Here is a 25,999-nt window from a genome sequence, read left to right on the forward strand (position 1 = left end):
CTCAAGCCATTGCCGTGGCACAGTAGTTCTGTGCGTTAGTCAATCCTGTGGTCATTGCATATGCAATGTTCGCCTACTGTCAATGTCTCCAGGTAACCCAATTTGTTACACCTTCTATGCTCCTTGATGCAGATTTCCACCATCCTAAGTCATCTTTAACCTGCATAAGCTGAGAGTTGAGCTTCCTTACAAGTTTGTGGATGGTATTTATCCAGTATTTCTTCAGGACCCTGCTGATCCTTCCAGAAACAGTAGAAATATAGGGAAGACAGGCGGTATCGATGGGTTCCTCCTTGTTGTTAGGCTTCCTGGTTTTTTCATTGGCCCTTTTACAACCTGATTGATATCCTTTTCCTTGTAGCCATTCTGTAGGAAAGTTGTGCGTTATCATCTTCCTTCCTCATGGATACTCTCCAGGTCCGAAATAGTCTTCGCATGGTTAATCAAAGTAGAAAGAACTGCTCGACATTGGAAGGCATGATGGTGACTGTTATTGTTGAGTGGGTCTGTGTGAGTGGGCTTCCGATAGACGCCATACCCGAGCCTACATTCCGGTTTCCAGAATTAGAATGTCCAGGAACAGGTCAAAGATGACTTTAGACTCAGTACAGCTGGCATTTACAGGATCCCCTGTGAATGCAGAGCAGTGTATATCAGCTAAATGGAATGCATGGCTGAAACCCACATCAAGGAGTACAGGGGGTGTATCCATTTGGGTTACCCGGAGAAATCGGCAGTAGCAGAGCACTGCATTCGCAATGCCATAACTACTTCGATGGCACAAAACTACTGTGCTATGCCAATGGCTGTTAGGACCACCTGTTAAAGGAACCCATTAAAATAAAACTGGAGGAAAATGACTTCAACAAAGAGAAAGATCTCGCTCTAAGTAAGAACTGGAATTTTATTGTAAGCAAGGTGAGAGAGTGGAAGCCTGATTAGATGACTAACCAACTAGGTGGGATGGATGATGGGAGTTGGAGTTGAGTGAGTGTGTGTATACACACACACACACACACACACACACACACACACACACACACACACACACACACACACACACACACACACACACACACACACACACACACACACACACACACACACACACCACCGCAACCCCCCCCCCCCCCATAGACTAGACATGCCTCGGCATCATCCCTGATGAAAATTGCGGAGTTTGTCATCCAAGTGTTGGTTGAAATCAACACCTGGACCTGGCTGGAGGCCTGAGGAGAGTTTATGCATCATATACACTGGGGAAAGCACTGGATCCTTTTTTAACATATAAACTCTTTACAGACAGTGACGGAATTGAACTTGGGTGACTGGTGCTGTGATAGCGTTATGCTATCCACGAAGCTATATTTTTAAAAAGTAAACTCCGTTTAGTCCAACTTCTCAGTCAGTCCCACACAAAATTTTCAATTATCATGTTTTTTTTTACCTTTCTGATGTATTCCTAATGTAAGTTTTAGTTTGAGGTTTTTTTTACTCAAAATCCAAGAAAGCAGAGGGGTGATGAAAGAGAAAATGTGGAATCTTTTGGACAGCAATTGTATTTTTATAATTATATTCCTGTTTTAGAGGATGTAGGAGTCCTTTGTGGGATGTTCTCTTGCCCTGGGGTATTGTGTGACTGGAAACATTCCTTTGATAACCAGGGGCCTGAAAGGGAAACAAGGAAATGCATTTGAATAAGGATTGTTTATGAAGAAGTAGAGCAAATTAATAAACCAATGAAGCTGGCACACAAGCTCTGGTTAAGTATAGAAAATGACATCTTCAATAAAAAATGTAAACTATGATGTAGGAGGCAAAGTTGCAGGGTCATGGAACTGTAAATTGTGGCTGTGGTATGCTGTAGTCTGTGAGCTGCACAAAACCATGGGAACTTGACTGAAATGAATAGATCTTTATCAAAATAAAGCACTTATTTGCCTTCAGGCACACTGTAAGAGATAAGTGGTTAAGCAGAAGTCTCCCTCTTCCTGTAGCAAAATGACTGTCAACTAATGAAAGAAATGTTTTTGAATTAATTAGAAAGATTTCATTTTCTCTGTATGCTTATGGTCTGAAGTGAGACAGAGCCGTAGACAACAATATTCAGCATACAAATCATGAATACCTTAAGGTGTGACTTAAATAATTATACAGGTAGTTAAACTATCCACACAATTTTTTGCAATTTTTAGACAATAATCACTGATTTAGAAATTGGTCAAAACACTTAGTGTTTTATTATTTTAAGTTAACTGTTCTTGCTTGAACAGTATCTATGACAGTAAGGATAGTAATGCTGTGACACAGTGTGAATTTTACCTGAAGCTGATGGAAGTAGGTACTAAAACATAAATAAGCTGGAACCTAACGACTAATGATACCTGTCTCACTTTTTCGAAATTAAGTTTTCTACAGTTAATGCTGACAGGACTGGAGAAAAAAAGATGATGAGTAGAGTTAGAAGTTGGGGGGGGGGGGGTGTAGGGAAAAACACAAGGTGATAGGTGAAACTGGGAGGGGTGAAGTAAAGAGCTGGGAAGTTGATTGATGAAAGAAATACAGGACTGGAGAAGGGGGAATGTAATAGGAGAGAACAGAAGGCCATGGAAGAAAGAAAAGTGGTGAGAAGCACCAGAGGGAGCAATGGGCAGGCAAGGAGATAAGGTGAGAGAGGGAAAAGAAGATGGGGACTGGTGAGGTGGGGGGGGTGGACATTACCGGAAGTTTGAGAAATCGATGTTCATGCCATCAGGTTGCCCAGATAGAATATAAGGTGTTGCTCCTCCAACTTGAGTCTGGCCTCATCGTGACAGTAGAGGCCATGAACTGATGTATCTGAATGGGAATGGGAAGTGGAATTAAAATGAATGGCCACTGCGAGATCCCGTTTTTTCTGGCAGGTGGAGCATAGGTACTCAGCGAAATGGTTTCCCAGTCTACGTTGGGTCTAGCTCTCTGCTCTTATCTCCTTACCTGCCCTTCGCCTCTGGTGCTCCTCCACCCTTTTCTTTCTTCCATGGACTTCTGTCATCCATTAGATTCCCCCTTCTCCAGCCCTGTATCTCTTTCACCAATCAACTTCCTAGCTCTTAACCTCACCACTCCCCTTCCTGGTTTCACCTATCACCTTGTGTTTCTCCCTCCCCTCCCCCTCCCCCCCCCCCCCCCCCCCCACCTTTTAACTCTACTCCTCATGTTTTTTTCTCAAGTCTTGCTGAAGTGCCTTGGCTCGAAACATCGACTCTACTCTTTTCCACAGATGGTGCCTGACCTTCTGAGTTCCTCCAGCATTTTTTATGTGTTACTTTGATAATAAATTTACTTTGCACTTTAAACATTGATCTAACTGTGCCACTGGGCACTTGCACTCAAAATTTCTAAAGTTGTGAGATCCACGGTAGTAACTTTCAGTTGCAGGTATCGAATAAAGATTAGATAACTTAGTTGCATCTTCTGACTAGTGTTCTTCCCATTATCTGACAGGCAGATGTTTATTTGGGTACAGGTTTTAAGTTGCCATAGCCTAGTACTCGCGCAACTATTCATGTTTACCTTAAGCCCATGTCTCAAATTTATCAGTAGAGTTTTTTGAGATTTGGAGGAGAAACAAGATCATATTCTGGCTGTATATCTGCAGATTTTCCTTTTGCAACTAGTATCTCTGAGGAATCTGATTGGATTCTATTTTCCCTATTCCTTTTCTAACCAATTAATTTCATGGCATACTTCTGTCCTTTCTGAAGCACTGGATTTGTACTAGTCTATATTTCCCATTTTCACATAATGCACAGGATTCAGGATGCAGATCAGTTACAAATATGGGTGGAGAAATAGCAGATGTAGTTTAATTTGGGTAAACGTGAGATGTTAAACTTTTGGAGGACAAATGCAATCATGATGAAATCATACCTGCGACTTTACTATCTTAGAATATTAAGGACATTCAACTTGTCACGGGGAAAATAACAAACTTCTATAGGTGTACTGTTGCAAGTATTCTGTCTGGTTGCTTCATAGTCTGGTACCGCTTCTCAAATGTGCCAGAATACAAGAAGCTGCAGGGGGGGGGGGGGGGGTTGGACTCTACCCAATGCATCAGGGTACATTCCTCCCACTATCAGTAGTGTCTACAGGAGGCACTGCCTCAAAAAGGCAATATCTATCAACAAATATCCCCACCATCAGCACTATGTCATCTTTTCGCAGCTGTCATTGGACATGAGATACAGAAGCCTGAAGTCTGACATCACTGTGTTCAAGCACAGCTATTTCCCTTCAAACCTTTGGTTCTTGAACTAACCAGCAAAACCCTAATCACCATTACAGTTTATCAACACTATGACCACTTTGATCGTTTTGTACTAAAATGGATGTCGCTGTTTTTGTTCTAATTGTGATTTCTTGTAACAATTCTGTATAATTTATGCTTAATTTGTTTCTCACGTGATTGCTGCTTATATGATGCTGTGGCAGGTGAGTTTCATTGCACCTATGACAATAAATTCAACTAACCCAAATAACAGTATAACAGTGCAATAAATGTCTGCAATGTACATACTATTTACACAGCACTGCCAGCATCCCCCCGTGATCATGGAAGTTCTAAACTTGCTGGCCACTTTGACATTTTTCCAAATACATTTCAACCTGGTGTTTTCATTTATTTAAGCATTAGAATGCAACCTTTTAGTTGTCAAGCATGTATGATGAGAGAATCTGGCTTCTGAACTTGCACCAAGTTAGACATTGTACAGGAATTGTCTATTCATTTCAAAGGACTTGGTTAAGGGATAATAGTATATATTGGTATTTTACATTCTAATTGTTTGTATTTTGTATTTTTTTGTTTCTGACAATTGAATTTTCAAGAATATTATCATATAACAATTACAGCACGGAAAAAGGCGATCTCGGCCCTTCTAGTCCATGCGGAACGCTTACTCCCACCAAGTCCCACCGACCTGCACTCAGCCCATAACCCTCCATTCCTTTCCTGTTCATATACCTATCCAATTTTATTTTAAATGACAATATCGAACCTGCCTCTACCACTTCTACTGGAAGTTCGTTCCACACAGCTGCCACTCTCTGAGTAAAGAAGTTCTCCCTTGTGTTACCTACCCCTAAACTTAGATAGATAGATAGATAGATAGATAGATAGATACTTTATTCATCCCCATGGGGAAATTCAACATTTTTTCCAATGTCCCATACACTTGTTGTAGCAAAAACTCATTACATACAATACTTAACTCAGTAATAATATGATATGCATCTAAATCACTAACTCAAAAAAGCATTAATAATAGCTTTAAAAAAAAATCCTGGCAGTTGAATTGTAAAGCCTAATGGCATTGGGGAGTATTGACCTCTTCATCCTGTCTGAGGAGCATTGCATCGACAGTAACCTGTCACTGAAACTGCTTCTCTGTCTCTGGATGGTGCTATGTAGAGGATGTTCAGGGTTTTCCATAATTGACCGTAGCCTACTCAGCGCCCTTCGCTCAGCTACCGATGTTAAACTCTCCAGTACTTTGCCCACGACAGAGCCCGCCCTCCTTACCAGCTTATTAAGACGTGAGGCGTCCTTCTTCTTAATGCTTAATACTTTGCCCCCTAACTCACAACTCATGTCCTCCTGTTTGAATCTCCCCTACTCTCAATGGAAAGAGCCTATCCGCGTCAACTCCATCTATCCCCCTCATAATTTTAAATACCTCTATCAAGTCCCCCTTCAACCTTCTACGCTCCAAAGAATAAAGACCTAACTTGTTGGTGCTGAAACCCAGGTAACATTCTAGTAAATCTCCTCTGTACTCTCTGTATTTTGTTGACATCTTTCCTATAATTCAGTGAATTATATTCAGTGATTTGGTAATTTGGTCCTATATTACTAGCCTATGACATGTTTGTGAGCCAGGTAAGATCCCCATGTTAGTTAATTGACTTTCATATTTATTTTCATGGTCTCATTATTGAGTATCAGGCTGTCTCTTGGAAGGAGTGACACACAGAAGAAATAATGCTTACCAAAAAGTTGTGGCATATGGTTTCAAGGACTGTGTTAAGGTAATAATAGCTCTATGCTAGGTGAATGTTCACAGGAAAAATGTTAGACTGAATTACTTAAAAAGTTTTCTGTCTTATATAGGACATGATCAAATATGCCAGTTGCTCTTGTGGCACTATATAGATCAGATACAGTAGGGATATGGGATCTATCTTGACTCTCTTTACTAGCATACTGAAATGCAGTATTTCCAAGGAAGTTTTTGAAATAAATGACTTGGCCTTGATTCTAAAGACCACCTTCTGTAGAAGAATGTGGCAATTCAATTCTCCTTCTGAATGAGAGTTGTAATATATGGTTCATTTTGTTTTGTTCTGTATCAACTGATTGGATTAAGCTAAATTCATGTAGAGGGCTCCACCCCATCAGTTAAAAGTGTACTTAATCAAATTTGAGGTTAAAAAATGCTAATCCACTGCACAATTTGATTATTTTTTAACTGAACAAATCAAATTTTGTGGTAAGAAAAGCAGCTTTGACCAGCTTGTATATAGACCAGCAAAGAATAATATACTTTATGAAGAAATTTTCAGTAATTGTGAGGTATCACTTGTATTAAATTTATCTTTTTAATTTAAATATTTGGCTTAAAATATTTTTCCATATCTCATTCCTTGTCTCCCTGTTCTGATTAATGTTTATAGTATTTTAAGTGATAGTTCACACTTCAGTAAATGTTAATAGCCTCATTATTAGCTCTACAGGTGTTTAATTTGATATTGGAAGTAATTTTCTTGCTGGTTAATTAAATAGATTGGACTAAAATGTTAAAGTTAATAGATCACCAATGGTTCTGCTTACAGGAGTGCAGATAATATACTCTCTATGCTATATGAATGATCCTTCTCCCTCTCTTCCCTCTTCTTACTTTGTATTTCTCCTTTCACTTATAGAATGAGTAATTTCACATTTCCTGCAGGGCAGCTGAAGGAAAGTGAACTTAATCAACACTGCAAGTGTACTGGTAAAAATTTCAGGTTTTGGGTAGAGAGAGAGATTCATAATACGGACAGTCTTTCCTGTGGAAACTGTGGTGGCTGTCCCATTTTGGGAAGGGTACTGTAGCGGTATATAAGAAAAGATTCAAAAGCAAGATGTCTCCAGGGATCTCTCAAAACTACTTGCCTACTCTTCATTGTCTAGCTCACTGGCATTCATTCTTCTTCGACAGCGATTACAGAGCCAGAAAGTTGTACAATGCAGGAATCTGTGCTTTCTACCCCAAAAACTCCATTTGACCATCAAGTACCAGTTATGTTGCTGCGCTTTTTCTTGGAGGCTTTGAGTGCATTCTTGAATTTTCTCAACTGTGTGAATGATGTGAGTTGCCCTCAAGTAACTGACTGACTGTAGCAAGGGCCTCAATCCTAGGGAAGTTGGTCTGAGAAAGACACTTGTATGTGTTCATCCATTCATAAATGCAAGTGTTATTTGCATGCTGCAGCTTGGTTACTGTGGTTTGGGTTATTGGTTCTGGTATGTGGTCACTATTGGTTGAATAATTTCCTATTCATTCTGAAATTAGCTCTATTCCCACAGGACATTTAGTGGAAATGAACTTCAACATTATGGTATGAAATACCATTGTGGTATGAAAAATATCAGGAGCCATGGTGCAGCCTTGTTTGATGGCAGTTTTCACTGAGATTGAGTCTTTTTGGAATTTGCTAATTAATATCATGGTTTCTTCTCTGTTCTAGAGTAATGTGGAAACACATTTCTATGGCATCTGAATATTTATTCAGATGAAATTTTGGTTTATTCAGGAATAGATTGTGGACAAGTATTTTGACAATAGTACAACAGAGAAGGGGTCTGGAAAGCTGATGGTGAACTGATAAAATGATATAATCTGATATGATATCTGACGTTACATTTTTAAGTGATATTTATCTGGGGCATAGTTTGTACATAAAGAAAGAAAAACATGTAAGGTTTCAGAGGAAGGACTGTTAAAGATAAGGTAAAGGAATAATTATCTGATTACACTCAAAAACAGGTTAAAGCAGATTTTGACTAACTACTGTATGTATATCAGAAGATGGTCTGATCATTTTTGTTGTAGTTTGGAAATGCAGAATCATTTTCCAAAGGAATTGTTGTTCAAAAACTTTGAACAGAAGAGGGAGTTTGCAGATGAACAAGTTGTTGGGATGATGTATAAGGCTAAGTGTCACGCAATCTGGGCTGAATTTATAAGGTGCATAAACTGTGCAGAAGGGTTAGCAGACATAAGTTTGATAAACTCCTACCTTAGTAATAATATCTAATTGTATTTCTTATTTTCCATGCAGGTTTCCGAAAAATTAGCTTGGATGATCTACGTAAAGCCTACATAGTGAAAGATGTACAGCAGTATATTCTACATAGGCTGGACCAGGAGGAAGCACTCAGGCAGCATCTGACAAAAGAAACAGCTGAAATGTTGAACCAACTTCATATTAAAAGCAGTGGCTGTTTCCTTTATCTCGAACGTGTCCTTGATGGAGTGGTGGAAAGTTTTATTATGCTGCGAGAAATTAGAGATATTCCAGGAACTTTGAATGGACTCTATCTCTGGCTTTGTCAGAGGCTTTTTGTGCGAAAACAATTTGCAAAAGTGCAGCCTATTCTAAACGTAATTTTGGCTGCCTGTAGGCCTTTGACGACTTCGGAATTGTATCATGCAGTCTGGACAAAAAATATGACCATGACAATAGAAGAATTTCAGCGGAAATTAGATATATTATCAAAGGTTCTTGTTGATGGCTTGGGAAGCACTAAGATTCTGTTTCATTACAGTTTTGCCGAATGGTTACTTGATGTGAAGCACTGCACCCAGAAATACTTGTGTAATGCTGCAGAGGGCCACAGGATGTTAGCCATGAGTTACACATGTCGTGCAAAAGAACTCTCCCCGATGGAGGTACAAGAATTGGCTCTGCACCTGCTTAATTCTAACTTACAGCTGGAAACACATCATTTGGCATTGTGGATGATTTGGAACAGTACGCCTGTGAAAGGAGCTTTGTCGACAGTGATTCCTAAAGAACAGGAAATACTGCAGCTTTTAGTGAAGGCAGGAGCTCATGTGAACAGTGATGATGACCGCACATCATGTATTGTTCGGCAGGCATTGGAGAGGGAGGACTCCATTCGAACTCTACTGGATAATGGGGCCTCTGTTAACCAGATTGACTCTAATGGAAGAACATTGTTGGGTAGTGCAGCCTATAGTGGCAACTTAGATGTAGTTAATCTACTGATATCAAGGGAAGCTGATCTGGAAGTTGAAGATAATCATGGACAGACAGCACTTACACTTGCTGCAAGGCAGGGTCACACCAAGGTTGTTAATTGCCTCATTGGGCATGGTGCTAACATAAATCATACTGACCAAGATGGATGGACAGCACTCAGGTCAGCAGCTTGGGGAGGACACACTGAGGTGGTTTCTGCACTTCTTTATGCTGGAGCTAAAGTGGATTGTGCCGATGCAGATAGTCGGACTGCTCTTAGGGCAGCAGCATGGGGCGGACATGAAGACATTGTTCTAAATCTGCTTCAACATGGAGCTGAGGTTAACAAAGCAGATAATGAAGGAAGGACGGCACTTATTGCAGCAGCATACATGGGACATAGAGAAATAGTTGAACACCTGGTTGATCATGGTGCTGTGATAAATCATGAAGATGTAGATGGAAGAACAGCTCTGTCAGTTGCTGCATTGTGTGTCCCAGCAAGCAAAGGTCATGCATCAGTGGTTAGTTTGCTAATTGATCGAGGAGCAGAAGTTGACCACTGTGACAAGGATGGTATGACTCCACTGTTAGTAGCAGCCTATGAAGGTCATGTGGATGTTGTCGATTTGCTTCTTGAAGGAGGGGCAGATGTGGATCACACTGATAACAACGGTCGTACTCCTCTTCTAGCTGCTGCATCCATGGGCCATGCCTCTGTTGTAAACACCTTGTTGTTTTGGGGTGCAGCAGTGGATACCATCGATAGTGAAGGAAGAACAGTATTGAGTATAGCCTCAGCACAAGGAAATGTGGAAGTGGTGCGTACTCTGCTGGACAGAGGACTTGATGAGAATCATAGAGATGATGCTGGTTGGACTCCATTGCATATGTCAGCATTTGAGGGTCACCGAGTAGTATGTGAAGCACTTATTGAACAAGGTGCTAGAACTAATGAGGTGGACAATGATGGTCGAATCCCTTTAATACTGGCTGGTCAGGAAGGCCATTATGACTGTGTACAGGTTATGCTTGAAAACAAATCAAATGTAGATCAGAGAGGCTATGATGGGAGGAATGCGTTACGTGTTGCATCATTAGAAGGCCATAGAGATATAGTTGAACTTCTCTTGAGCCATGGGGCTGATGTTAACTGCAAGGACGCTGACAGCCGCCCAACTCTGTACATCCTAGCACTTGAAAATCAGCTAGCAATGGCTGAGTATTTGCTAGAAAATGGAGCAAATGTAGAAAGCACAGATGCAGAGGGAAGAACTGCTCTGCATGTTTCCTGCTGGCAGGGACACTTGGAAATGGCTCAACTTTTAATAAACTATCATGCTGATGTTAATTCGGCAGATAATGAGAAGAGGTCAGCTTTGCAATCTTCGGCATGGCAAGGGCACATGAAAATTGTCCAGTTGCTGATTGACCATGGAGCATCAGTAGATCATACATGCAACCAGGGTGCCACTGCTCTTTGTATTGCAGCCCAAGAAGGACATGTGGATGTTGTCCAGATATTGTTAGAACATGGTGCTGATCCAAACCATGCTGACCAGTTTGGACGCACTGCAATGAGAGTTGCTGCAAAAGGTGGCCACACACAAATTATAAAGTTATTAGAAAAGTATGGAGCTTCTAGTTTAAATGGATGCAGCCCATCTCCAGTTCATACAATGGAACAGGCAGCCCCTCAATCTGTCACCGTGAAAATGCAATCTTTGACAATTAAGTCAAATAGCTCAGGCAGCACTGGTGGAGGAGATCTACAGACTGCTGTGCGGGGTTTTTCTAATGGCCCTCAACATCCTTTCAGTTCACCCTCTGAATCTCCAGATTCAACAGTCGATCGGCAGAAGTCCTCTCTGTCCAATAATTCACTAAAGAGTTCCAAAAATTCCTCTCTCCGCACAACATCATCCACAGCAACAGCCCAGACTGTACCTATGGACAGTTTCCATGGTATGTCCTTCACAGAACAGATACAGCAGCATTCTTTGCCACGCAGTCGAAGCAGGCAATCTATTGTATCTCCGTCATCTACTACACGTTCCATAGGACAGCATGCTAGTTCCCCAACCAGTGAAAATGAATGGTGTCAAATGAAGCCCAATGTGAAATCTGGTAAGAGCAGCAAAACTGGACACGTGTCCAGTGAAGGTTCCAAAATTGCTTCATCTGGGAAAAGAGCAGCACAAAATAAACAAAACAGCTCCCCTCAGCCCAAGGTTTTAGAATATGAAATGACACAACTTGACAAGCGAACAGCCATAAATAAAATGGTGCAGAATAGTGTAGTGTCACTAAAACAGACATCACATGAATCACAGTGTAAAATCTTAATTCCACAAAGTCCACAGGAACATACAAGGACTCAGCAACAGTTCTTAATTCAACAGCATGGAGAGCAGAAGAAACGAAATGGAATCATGACAAATCCAAATTATTTGCAAGGGAATCCTGTTTTCCTGAGCAGAGTTGCTGTTCCAAGAAGTGCACAGGAAAGAGGACATAATGAGTGTTTGGAAGGTTATCCATTAGCAGAGACTGAACTGAGCCTGAAGCAGGCTCTAAAATTACAGATTGAAGGGACAGATTCAAGCTTTAATTACAAGAAAGAGACACCATTATAGCAGGTACCCTTAAGCGTATTTATTTGTTTCTCTAACGCATTCAATTATTGACATTGTGATAAGTTGTAGACCGAAATTTCCTATAACAGGTTCATCATTTTATTTATACATAAGTCAGTCTCAGCAATGGAACTTAGGAAGCTGCATTGAAATGGGAGTAGTCTTTCTAAGACATTGGTGTCCATAATTCAGTTAGATCATGACTGATCTGTGACTCAACTGTACAAATGTAGTTTCTCTCTACTCTTGGCTATTCTGCTAAAAATCTTGAAAACTTCAATTGGAAGCAATATCATAATGTGTGTGTCTGTAGATTTGATGCTACTGCAGTTGAAAGCTATGAGAAAGCCATTTTGATTTGAAGCATAAGAAAAAGATGAAAATTTGTAGCTTCTTCAATGGGGGTAGATTTTTTGGCTAATGCTCTGGAAATAAAGGTAGAAAATGATGGATATCTTTTAGAGGTATCTTTTAATTTTTTATATAATTCTTTATACTTGTTAAATATTTAAATATTTATTTTGTTGCATGCTGTGCCATGATAAACACACCACAGCAATTTCCTAATGCAGGTAAATGTGTATGGTTAATAGAGTTGATTCTGGTTCTTCCATATTCTGCATGTCAGACAGCATCTTTAGAGAAATGAAAGTAATGAGGAAAGAATGAGCAAAACTTAAAGATGCAACAGGTTTTAAACATAAAGACAGTGAAAAAAAGTGAGTGGAAGGAAGTAAAGGGGAAGATCTGTAATAGTTTGGTGCACAGAAGAAATTAAATACTGAAGTTGTTTACAGTCTTAATATGTCTGGCATTTTTCCTTTTGTTTAATTTAATTTGCCATCAACACTTACAAATCTTTTCGTTCTTTTCTCAGTTTCCTCATTTCCCTACCACTACCTGGTCAATACCTGTAAAGTCTTTGTAAGACTTCCCTGTTCTGATGAATGATCATCGGTCTGAACTGCAAAGTATATACATCATTTTCAGGTTTTCATTTTGAGTACCTGAGGTAGTAATCTCAAGGACCTGAGCATCCTATCTTAATGTCTCCCAACCATTTTTGACATTTGCAACTTGCCATACAGATGACCATAAGACCATAAAACATAGGAACAGAATTAAGCAATTTGGCTTATCGAGTCTACTCTGCTATTCTGTCATGGCTGATTTATTATCTCTCTCAACCCCATTCTCCTGCCTTCCCTCCGTAACCTTTGACAACCTTACTAATCAAGAACCTATCTACCTTTGGTTTAAATATACCCAATGTTGGATTGCGATGTTTTAATCTTAGATTCTTTCAGAAGTCATGAAAGAGGTACAAAATGTGTTGCTTCACGATTGTTTATTAAGTTTCAATAGAGCAAAGAAAATTTTAGACAATGATAGTGGTCTACTAAGTGAAGGGAGGAAGGCAGTGGGAAGCAAAAAAAAAATGGCACCACTGTGTGGTCAGCTCTTTTTATACCTGTAGATAAGAAACAATTTGCTCAAATTTATGGATAAGGGTTAACCAATAAGATATCCTCTGTTCAAGTAATGCAGCACCTGAGAAGCTTACAGAGCTTTCCAGAATGGAAAAATGTAACCACTTGGAGAAATACTGAACAACTGCATAAACTATACATACTGTGACCACTAGAAAAAATACTAAACAATTACATATATATAAGTAGTTAGAAATAAAAAGTGCTAACAGTTAATTGTTAAGCTACTAAGAAAATAATTATTAAGTCTAATCCAGCACCAAGTACTTGGCCTCTACAGCTGTCTGTGGAAATGACTTCCATAGATTTACCACACTCTTGCTAAAGAAATAATTACTCATCTTTGTTCTGAAGGGGCATCCTTGTGTTCTGAGTCTGTGCCCTCTGGTCCTACATGTCACCAATATAGGACACAGCCTTTCCACATCCAACCTATCTAAGCCTTTAAAAATTTGGTAGGTTTCAATGAACTCTGCCCTGTTTCTTCTAATCTCCAGTGAGTGCAGACTCAAAGCCATCAAATGCTCCTCATGCGTTAACCCTTTCAATACCAGCACATTCTTTACAAGATAAGAGGCACAAAACTGCTCACAATACTCTTGAGTGAGGTTTGGCCAATGGGTTTATAAGCCTTCAGTATTAGATCCTTGCTTTTATACTTTAATCTTCGTGAAATGAGAGCTAGCCTTGCATTTACCTTCCTTACCACTGACTGAACCGCAAGTTAACTTTTAGGGAATCCTGCACAAGGTCTCCCAGGTTCCCTTGTACATCTTATTCTGAATTTGCTCCCTGTTTAGAAAATAGTCTATGCCTTTATTCCTTCTACCAAGTGCATAACCATTCACTTCCCTACAGTCCTTCTGCAGACTCTTGGCTTCCTCAGATAACTATCTTCCCCTCCATCTATCTTGGTATTTTCTACAAACTTAGCCAGAAAGCTTCAATTTCAATGTCCAAGTTAATATACAATATGATAAGAAACGGTACCAACACCGACCCCTACAGAACGACACTAGTCACCAGCAACTAACCAGAAAAGGCTCTCTTTATTTCTACTTTTTGCCTTGTGCCAGTCAGCCAGTCTTCTATCCATGCTAGTATCTTTTCTATAATACCATGAGCTCTTATCTTGTTTACCAACTTCATGTGTGACACCTTGTCAGAAGCCTTTTGAAAGTGAAGTAAACAACATCCATTGACTCTCCTTTGTCTATCCTGCCAATTATTTCCTCAAAGAATTCAAACAGATTTGTCATGCAAGATTTCCCCTTAAGGAAACTGCTTATTTTGTTCTGTTTTATCATGTGCCTCCAAGTACCCCAAATATTTCATCCTTAATAATGAACTCCAACATCTTACCAACTACTGGTCAGGCTAACTAGCCTATAAGTTCCTGTCTTTTGCCTCATTCCTTTCTTAAAGAGTGGAGTGACATTAGCAATATTCCAGTCCTACTGAACAATTCCGGAATCTGGTGAATGTTGCATGATCACTACTAATGCCTCCATAATCTCTTAAGCTACCTCTTTCAGAACCCTGCCAGTCTAGTCCAGGTGGCTCATCTACTTTCAGACCTTTTAGCTTCCCAAGTACCTTCTCCTTAATTATAGCAACTACACTCACTTCTGCCTCTGACAGTCTTGAATTTCTGGCATACTGCTGGTATTTTCCACAGTGAAAACTGATGCAAAATACTTATTCAGTTTGTTCACCATACCTTTGTCCTCCATTAAGTCTCCAGTGGTTATTTTCCAGCAGTCCAATATTCACTCTCGCTTTTCTTTTACTCTTTATACATCTGAAAAAACTTCTTGTATCCTCTTTTATATTATTGGCTAGCTTACCTTCATATTTCATATTTTCTCTCCTTATTGCTTTATTTAGTTACCTTCTGTTTGTTTTTAAAAGCTTCCAAATCCTCTAGCTTCCCACTAATTTTTGCTATACTATATGCCTTTTTTGTGCTTTTATATGGTCTTTGACTTCCCATGTCAACCATGGTTGCTTCATCCTCCTTTTGGAGTACTACTACTTCTTTGGGATGAATATATCCTGCACCTTCCAAAATGCCTTTGGAAACTCCAGTCATTGCTGTTCTAAACCCTCCTAGTGTCCCCTTCCATTCAACTTTGGCCAGTTCCCTTTACTCCACTGTAATCTGATTTTAGCTTCTCCTTCTCAAACTCTACGGTGAATTCTATTATATTATGATTGCTGTTTCCTAAGGGTTCCTTTAGCTTAAGCTCCCTGATCAAATCTGGTTCATTACACAGCAAAAATTGTTTCCCTAGTAGGCTCAACCACAAGCTGCTCTTAAAAAAACATCTCATAGACATTTTACAAGTTCCTTATCTTGGGATGCAGCAACAACCTGATTTACCATCTACTAGCATATTGAAATCCCCCATGAGTATCATAACATTGCCCTTTTTACGTGCCTTTTCTATCTCCTGTTGTGATTGTCTACCCCACATCCTGACTATTGTTCGGATGTCTGTATATAACTTCCATCAGGGGCTTATTACCTTTTCAGTTTCTTAACTTGACCCACAAGGACTCTAATCTTCTGGTCCAATGTCACCTCTTTCTAAGGATTTGATTTCTTTTTTTTTACCAACAGCCACCCCATCCCTTCTGCCTACCTGCCTGTACTTTCTATCCTTGTGTCTATCCTTGTCTATCCTTATGTCTATCCTTGGATGTTAAGCTCCCAGCAATGATATTCTTTCAGTCATGGGTCAGTAATGCCCACTACATCTTAGCTGCCAATTTCTAACTGCACTACAAAATCATCTGCCTTATTCCATATATTTTGTGCATTCAACTATATATTCTTCTGTCCTGTATACATCTCCCTTTTTATCTTTGCCCCTAAGTTACCAGAAGTTAAATTCTAATCCTTTTCTAAATCTTCTGTCTTTTTATTTATTCTGGAAACTTTTGTAACTTCTCCTTTGCTCTCTTTCCCTTTCACTTTATCGTCGTTTTTCCAAACTGTTCAAACCCCCCCCCCCCCCAACACTATTTAGTTTAAAGACTGACTGTAACTTTGCCTGACCAACTGCCTATCCTTCCTCACAGTCTCACTACATGCTGCATCTACTTGTATACTAAATGCCCACTCAGTCCGGTTCCCATTTCCCTACCAAATTAGCTCAAACCTTCCCCAACAACTCTAGCAATCCTGCTCACAAACATATTGCTTCTTCCACCACCAACCCCCTCCAGGTCCAGGTGTAATCCATCCTTCTTTATACCTTGCCCAGAAGAATTCCCAGTGTTCCAGAAATCTGAAACTCTCTCCTTGCTCTAAATCCTCAGCCACACATTCATCTGCCAAGTCATTCAATTGTTACCCTTATTGGTATTTGTCACAGGCAACAATCCATAAGTTACTATCCAGGAGGTCCTGCTTTTTGGCTTTCCACCTAACTATCTACATTCTCTCTTCAAGACCTTCTCCCTTTTACTACCTATGTGTTTGGTACTAATGTGTACCACAACTTTTGGCTGCTTATCCTTCCCCTTTAGAATGCTGTGGACTCGATCCAAGATGTCCATGACCCTAGCATCAGGGAGACAACATACTATCCAGGTGTCTCATTCACGTCCACTGAATATCTTGTCTGCTCTGTTAATTAGTGAACCCCAGTTCACCACTGCACTTCTCTTCTCCCCTCCTCCCTTCTAAGCTACAGAGCCAGTCTCAGTGCCAGAGACTTGGTTGCTGGGGCTTTCCCCTGGTAGATTGTTCTCCTTCCATCAACCGTATCCAAAATGGTATGCGTATTATTGAGGGGGAATATCACAGGGGATGCTCTGCACTATCTGTCTATTCTGTTGGCTTCTTTTGACAGTCACCCAGGTACCTGCCCCCTGCAAATTAGGAGTAACTACCTGCCTGTAGCTTCTATCACCTCCTCATTCTCATGATGGTAAGCAAAATTTTTCTGGCCCATAAGAGTGGTGCTTATCAACAAGAGGTAAAAGACATCAGCTCCACACCCACTCATAGTTGCGTATAGTACAAAAAGCAAGTTTATCTCATCCATAGTGGGGGAAAGAAACTGGGATGGATCTTCATCTGAAGAAATAAGTTGGATTTTACTGTTATCGTATGTAAACTGACACAACCTTTCACCTAATTCACAACTGACTACTTGCAAAGAAGTAATTTTCCATTAAAGTTGAAGCCAGAATATATTGAGTTTTCCATGGTAACGTTTGGGAAACTGTGAGAACTTGAAATATAGCTTAAACGCAAGGTGAATTATTTATTTACATAGCTTGTTTACAGTCATGCCTATGCAGTTGGACAAAGCAGACACAATATACAGTGCATTTAGTAAATCACATATGTACCAGTGTATGTTACAGGACCTCAATTTATTTATGCAGGGATATTGGGCACCACTTTCCTTGCTCCAGAAATACAGCAGGTCAATAATTGGTTACATTGTTGTTGATCCCACTCTGAATTTCCCTTGTTACGAAAACCCCGTAACCAGGTAACTTACCAGCAAAGATAGATGGATCAGCTGAGTCGGATGCTACTATTTTCAAACGTTTTATTCAATAAGGGCACAAACGTATGGTTAATACAAAACATTCAAATCGTCAAAACTCAATCTAAAACACCGGTGTAACCATAATCAATCAGAAATAAGCTCTTTCGTTGTCTAGGGTATATAATACTGAGTCCAATTGGAAATATAAAGAGTCACTCTGAAGTCTGCAGGCTTTTCCCTTTTTGGTTTCACGTGTTGGAGAGAGAGAGAGATTGTTAGGAAAAGATAACACTTGCCGTTGTCTTTATGAATCAAATCCTCAGCCTCAGGGGATTTGGCTTCCCTGGTGTTAAATAAAGCGATCTTCCGTTGGTTCCAGCCACAAACCCCGCATTCGGAATTTAACGCACGTGGCTTATTTCAAAATGGCTTCCCGTTCCCACGGGAAGCGTTATCGTGCTTCTTGGTGTCTCCTTGGTGCGTCTGAGGGTCGTCCTCTTTCAGACCCTTCTTTATACTGCCTCACGGGATCTCAGGTGTCATTCAGGTTGCAGGTGGTGCAATCTCTCTCTCAACCAGCCCACTTTGCCCGAGGGCTTTACAATGTCCCTGCGAGTTGGCACGTCTGCAGTCCCCAGGTGTCTCCTGAGAACAATGCCACAGTCACCAGCTTTTGTCCCAGTGGAATGTCTTTCCATTTCCTGTGTCCATTCAGCCTGTCTCTCTCTCTCTCTCTTTTGGGTCGTTGACCCCCCCTTTTACTAGGGCTCTTGCAATTCTCACAAAGGAGGGGGCTGGTATCATAACACCTCCCCTCTTAAAAAGGTTTTTACCAGCGGTTAAAACCCAGAGTGGTACAGTCTTACAGAAATTTTGAATCTAATACAATACAGAAGCTTTTCTTTTCACTACAGAGTAATACAGTTATACATTCAAGTCAGCATCTAAACAGTTAACAAGTACAGTGCCCCTTTTCTTTAATACCTTACCCTACCGTGCCCTACATCGCATACTCAATTCAACACCTGGATAAGCAATCCGCTAGCACATTATCACTCCCCTTTATGTGCTGGATCTTAATATCAAATTCTTGTAGCATCAGACTCCAGCTTAATAACCTTCTGTTTTTGTTTTTCATATTGTTCAAGAATACCAGCGGGTTGTGATCGGTATAGACCACTAGGGGTCTTTGCGCCGGACAAATGTACACTTCGAAATGTTGTATCGCTAACACAAGCGCTAACAATTCCTTTTCCACGGTAGAGTAATTCCTCTGGTGTCTATTGAACTTCCGAGAGAAATATGCTACCGGGTGCTCCACTCCATCCCCCGCTTGCTGCAATAGGACTGCTCCTGCCGCCTCATCGCTGGCGTCCGTGGCCAAGGAGAAGGGGGTTAACAGATCGGGCGCTTTTAACACCGGGTCATGGCACAGTACGGCTTTTAACTTTTCAAAGGCATTCTGACAAGAATGACCCCACTCAAATTTTTCCTCCTTCTGCAGTAATTTTGTAAGGGGGAGCGCAATGTCCGCAAAATTTTTACAGAATTTCCGATAGTATCCCACCATGCCCAGAAACCTCCTCAGGGCCCTTTTATTGGAGGGTACCGGGACCTCGGAAATAGCCCGGACCTTCGCCTGCACAGGGGCCAACTGCCCGTCTCCCACCACATACCCCAGATAGGTGATCGTGGCATGACCAAACTCACTCTTAGCGAGGTTTACAGTAAGGTGGGCTGCCGACATTCGGGTAAACAAACTTTCTACAGCCCCCAGATGCTCCTCCCAGGTGTCATTCCAAACTACCACATCGTCAAGATAAGCCTTGGTGTGGGTTAACCCCTTTATCACAGCGTCTATCATCCGCTGAAATGTCCCTGGGGCATTTTTCATCCCAAACGGCATAACGTTGTACTCGTACAACCCAGACGGGGTGACAAAGGCTGAAATCTCTCGAGCCCGGTCCGTTAAAGGAACGCACCAGTACCCCTTTAGCAAGTCAATTTTTGTGATGTACCTTGCCTTCCCCAGTTGATCAATGCAATCATCCACCCGGGGAAGAGGGTAAGCATCGGTCTGGGTAACCGCGTTGACCTTCCGATAATCGGTACAGAATCGTATGGTCCCGTCCGGCTTTGGGACAACCACGCAAGGAGAAGCCCACGCGGATGAGGATTCGCGGATTATCCCAGCAGCTAGCATATGTTCAATCTCCTTCTCTACCAGCTGGCTTTTCTCAGGATTCATCCGATAAGGGGCTTGTTTAATAGGTTGGGTTGAGGTAGCTATCACATCATGTTGTGTCCCATTACACCTTCGGGGAACATCTGGGCATAAGTCTGCATGCCGGTTAACGAGCTGTATTACCTGCTCCCGCTGTTCAGGCTTTAAGTGGCCAACTTTACCCGCAAGATTCGCCAATACGACAGAGTTCTCTAATCTGGTAGGGACTATACCTATCTTGTCGAACCGTTCTGGTTCCTCCTTACCGTCCCCCCCAACTTCATCGGCTTTCATAGCCGCGCCAACAACCGGGGGGGTGGGTTCGTGATACCCTTTTATCATGTTCACGTGAACTAACTGGGTCGGCTTTCGTCGGTCGGGGGTTTCGATCACGTAATTCAGCGAGTCTATTTTCTTACGCACTGTATATGGTCCTTGAAACCTCGCCCCCAGAGGGTGAGTAGCTACCGGGAATAGGACCAGGACCCGGTCGCCCACGTGAAACTCTCGTTCTCTCGCTCTCTGGTTATACCACTGACCCATCTTTTCCTGAGAGGCTTTAAGGTTTTCGTTTGCCCAGGCGCATACTTGACGCAGTCTTTCCCGGAATTTCAGCACATAGTCGACCACACTGACTTGGGCGGTCGGGTTAGACCATTTTTCTTTCAGTAGGGTTAGGGGTCCCCTGGGCCTGTGACCGAAAACCAGTTCAAACGGACTGAACCCCAGGGAGCACTGGACTGTATCCCTTACGGCAAATAACAAAAGGGGTAAAGCCTCATCCCAGTCTCGAACGTTCTCCTGGCAATAAGCTTTAAGCATGGTCTTTAGGGTAGCGTGGAACCTTTCCAACGCTCCCTGTGACTCCGGGTGGTACGCAGAGGCCATAATCTGCCTCACCCCGAGCTGGGTCATCATCTGCCGAAATACGTTCGACGTGAATGTACTTCCCTGGTCTGATTGTATCTCCTTGGGTAGCCCCACGGTGGTAAAGAATTTGATAAGGGCCTTCACCACCGCAGAGGTCCTAATACTACCCAGAGGCACGGCCTCGGGAAATCGTGTAGCGGCACACATCAGGGTCATGATATACTGCCGCCCACTCGCAGTTTTAGGTAAGGGTCCCACAAAATCCACAATGACTCGGGAGAAAGGCTCCTCACATGCGGGAATAGGTCGGAGGGGATAACTTGATTCGGCTTACCCACCACCTGGCAGGTATGACATCTTTTACAATACTCAGTAACATCTTTCCTCAGATTGGGCCAATAGAATTCCCTCTGAACCCGCTCTACGGTCTTCTTTATTCCCAAATGCCCGCCTAAAGGTCCCTTATGGGCTAAGTCAAGAATGTCGTTCCGATATACTTTCGGGACTACTATCTGACGTAGCACCGCCCAGTCCTCATCGGCCTGCACCGCAGGGGGTCTCCACTTCCTCATCAACACCCCCTCCTGGAGATAATAACCCTCTGGCTCTGCCTCCAGTTCAGTCTCGGAGAGAACCGACTCTCTCAAGGATACCAGCTCCTCGTCACCATTCTGTTCCCGTACAAACTCTCTTCTGGCTAAGGACCGGTCTACCTCCTCTCTATTTCCCACTCGTTCCTCCCTACTCTCCGTTTTCCCTTCCTCGGACTCTCGTTGGTACAGAGTCGGTATAAAAGTTTCGGCCAAATCAAAACTGGCCAGATTCCACCCGCTCTCTGTCTCAGCGGCCCTTTTCGACATGCTGCGAGTGACCGCACATGCGGGATAGAATTTTTTTTCTGAGGGAGGGTCTTCAACTCTCACGGGCTGGGTGGTCAGCTTCACGGCGGCACCCATCTTCCCACCCGCTAGGTCGTTACCCAGAAGGACGTCCACTCCTTCTCCTGGCAATTCCGGCAGGACCCCCAGATCTACTGGTCCCGACACCAACTCACAATCTAGAAAGACCCTATGCAAAGGCACGACCTCGGTTCGGTTCCCGATACCTCTAAGGGCTACCTCCCCCGTGCGAGGGCCGAATTTTAACACATTACGGCTAATTAACGATAGTTCCGCCCCCGTGTCTCTCCAAATTCGTACGGGAATTGGGGGGTCCCCTTCCTTCAAAGCCACGGTTCCTTCGGACCTAAATGTCTCCCGCCCCTCCTGTATTCCATCTGTCTGGGGCCTGCTTGTCGATTTTCGGATCGACGCAACACAGCCTATGGAAATAGCTGCTTTCCCTCGTTCCGACTCCTTCCTCGGAGCAGTGCATTTTGATGCAATATGTCCCACCTTTCCACAATTAAAACAGTTGAAACCAGGAGATCTCCAGGTTTCTTGTCTGTTATCCTCACTTTTTGTGCTAGCTCCCGGTGGAGTTTCTCCCTTAGCCGGCGGACTGTCCCTACCGTTCCGACGGTCTCTCGGGTAACTTTTTGGCGAGGAAAACTTTGTCTTGTGGGTTAGGGCATATTCATCTGCGAGCCTAGCCATCTCTGAGATGGACTGATTCGTCCTCTCATTTAAATACATTCGGATCTCTTCCGGAACGCAACTTTTAAATTCCTCAATCAAAACTAGCTCCCTGAGACGCCCATAGTCCTCGGCCACCTTTTCAGCTGTGCACCAACGATTCAAGAGCACACCCTTCTCATGGGCTAGCTCGGTATACGTTTGATTCCACCCTCTTTTTAAATTTCGGAACCTTTGTCTATACGCCTCAGGTACTAACTCGTAACCTCGGAGAATGGCCTCCTTTACTTGATCATAATTCCCGTCCCTTTCTGTGGGCAGCGCGGCATATACCCGCTGTGCTTTTCCCCGTAACACACTTTGTAACAACGCCACCCATTGCTCTCTGGGCCACTGCTGATTCTCTGCCACCTTTTCAAAGAGCAAGAAATAACTATCAACATCCGTCTCCTCGAACGGGGGGACCAACCTCAACGCCCGACTAATATCAAACCCCTCTTTCTCTCCCCCTTGAGTTCTTCGCTCTTGTTTTCGCCTGTCCAGCTCCAATTCATAGTTCCTCTGTTTCTCTCTCTCTTCTGCTTCTAGCTGCTTTAGTTTGAACACCTGCTCTCTTTCCCTCTCGGCTTCTCTTGCCCTCTCGGCTTCTCTTGCCCTCTCGGCTTCTCTTGCCCTCTCGGCTCTCTCGGCTTCTCTTGCCCTCTCGGCTCTCTCGGCTTCTCTCTCTGCAGCCTTCTGAGCTGCGTCTATTTCTAGCTGCTTTATTTTAAACTCATGTTCCAGCCTTGCTTTCTCCAACTCTGCCTGATTTGTCCCACTCACTAATCTCCTTTCGGGAATATTTTCCAAATCCTCAGCTGTAAACACCTTCTTCCCAACGTAGTGCTGTTGTATGACCCTTAGCACTTCCTGCTTTTTCATTGCTGGCTTCACCGCTGTGAGGTCTAAGGCCTGCGCCAAACTTACTAAGTCTGATTTTGTAGCCTTCCCTAGCGCCTCTACCGTCGGGTTTCTCATGAATTCACCCACATCCATCTTTGCTGGTTTCCCGTCTGACTACCTGCGTAACCAGATTTAAGTTTGGACTTACAGCCCGATTCACTGACCTCCCCCCTTTTTGGTGTCAAATCCCGGACGAGCCCCCACTTGTTACGAAAACCCCGTAACCAGGTAACTTACCAGCAAAGATAGATGGATCAGCTGAGTCGGATGCTACTATTTTCAAACGTTTTATTCAATAAGGGCACAAACGTATGGTTAATACAAAACATTCAAATCGTCAAAACTCAATCTAAAACACCGGTGTAACCATAATCAATCAGAAATAAGCTCTTTCGTTGTCTAGGGTATATAATACTGAGTCCAATTGGAAATATAAAGAGTCACTCTGAAGTCTGCAGGCTTTTCCCTTTTTGGTTTCACGTGTTGGAGAGAGAGAGAGATTGTTAGGAAAAGATAACACTTGCCGTTGTCTTTATGAATCAAATCCTCAGCCTCAGGGGATTTGGCTTCCCTGGTGTTAAATAAAGCGATCTTCCGATGGTTCCAGCCACAAACCCCGCATTCGGAATTTAACGCACGTGGCTTATTTCAAAATGGCTTCCCGTTCCCACGGGAAGCGTTATCGTGCTTCTTGGTGTCTCCTTGGTGCGTCTGAGGGTCGTCCTCTTTCAGACCCTTCTTTATACTGCCTCACGGGATCTCAGGTGTCAATCAGGTTGCAGGTGGTGCAATCTCTCTCTCAACCAGCCCACTTTGCCCGAGGGCTTTACAATGTCCCTGCGAGTTGGCACGTCTGCAGTCCCCAGGTGTCTCCTGAGAACAATGCCACAGTCACCAGCTTTTGTCCCAGTGGAATGTCTTTCCATTTCCTGTGTCCATTCAGCCTGTCTCTCTCTCTCTCTCTTTTGGGTCGTTGACCCCCCCTTTTACTAGGGCTCTTGCAATTCTCACAAAGGAGGGGGCTGGTATCATAACACCCTTCTCTCAAAATATTAACAACTTTGTCATTAATGCAAGGAATTGCATTGATACTTTTAAATATAAGAGCAAAAATAATCTGTTTCTACATTTGTAGTGTTCTCGCACAGGTGTAAAAACTCTGAACTAAACACCTAGTATAAACTGGAGTCAATGAGGCGCGATCCCAGTAAGATTAACCGTTTACTGTTCACTCTTCCACATTAACGTATGGTGAAAACTGTTGATAAAACAATACAAAATATATACAGTATTTGTTTCCTTCTTGGCATCACATTTGCATCATAACTACTTGCAAAAATAAAACTACAACAAGCTATATTACATTAAAGTGCAACATACGGTCAGAATCTACCTACGCCATCAACTGGCTTTAAATACACTTCAACACAAACTATCCACAACTCTTTAAATAACAAAGAACAAACTTTATCAACCGTCATTACTTTTAACAGAATCAGCGTTAACATTTTTACTTCAACGTATTGATTATCTTATGAACTTACGGCGTTGCTTCTATGATGTTTCTAGTGCGTAGAAAGAAGACTTTTCTCGCGCTGATCCTGCACACACGAGCCCCCTCCTTCCCGTTTCTCCAAACTGGTATTTTCCCACAAGACGCAGTGAAACCGGGTGTGACATTATCGCATGCTGTGATATATCACAGACAACGAATTTACTTTCAACAACCTTAACTTTAACTAGAAAACAATTACAAATGAATTACTAAAGTGAAAATATAATAAACTAAACGAATGCCTTAAGGGCAACACAACATTGACTAAAGACCAAGATTCTTCTTTCAGAGATGAAATAGCACAACTTGCTATTTACAACTTGCTGCAAGCTTCTCGGCAGAAAATATCTATAACCTGGAAACTTAGTTCAATATGTCTTTGTCCATAGAATTGTGTAACATTAAGGCAAAGCTCATAAAGCAACAAGATTGGAGGGGCCTCACTGAGAAACAGTACAAACTAAGAAATAAATTTAAGAGCTGAACAAAAAGAAAGACAATTGTTCAGCTGAGAACTGTGGTTAACAGTCAACGTCAAAGTAGAGTTTATTGTCGTGTACACAAGAACATGTCTACATGGGTACAATGAAAAACTTGCAGAGATGTCACAGGCAGATAACATCAGATAAACAATATTCAAAAGAAAAACATAAATAGAACATGAATTATACACTATTTTTACAAGAAGAAATTAGAACAGAAAAATAGACCAGTAGTATCATTCAGCTATACAAAGAGACCTAGCAATCTCAGTTAGCACATGATGATATTACATTAATCTGTCTTTTTTAAAAACCTGACAAAATTATGAAGCCTACATATAATTAGTTTATTGGGGTTTGATTCTTTTCTAATTATTGGAAAGTAAGTAATTTAAAATCTCACTTGGATGCTGTGCAAAATGTG

The 25,999-nt window shown here is 42.1% G+C and overlaps 1 protein-coding gene across 1 annotated transcript in view; it reads left to right on the forward strand.

The window, feature by feature from the left end:
- ankrd50 (ankyrin repeat domain 50) overlaps positions 1–25,999 on the forward strand; it is a 108,671-nt gene that overhangs the window by 75,921 nt on the left and 6,751 nt on the right. The window contains exon 3 of the mRNA XM_073042816.1: positions 8,368–11,930. Within this exon, the coding sequence (XP_072898917.1) occupies positions 8,368–11,927 (3,560 nt within the window). The 3' untranslated portion in view covers positions 11,928–11,930. The remainder of the gene's footprint in view (positions 1–8,367; positions 11,931–25,999) is intronic.

The sequence above is a fragment of the Hemitrygon akajei genome, chromosome 4 (genome assembly GCF_048418815.1).
Source record: "Hemitrygon akajei chromosome 4, sHemAka1.3, whole genome shotgun sequence".
Classification (NCBI taxonomy): Eukaryota; Metazoa; Chordata; class Chondrichthyes; order Myliobatiformes; family Dasyatidae; genus Hemitrygon; species Hemitrygon akajei.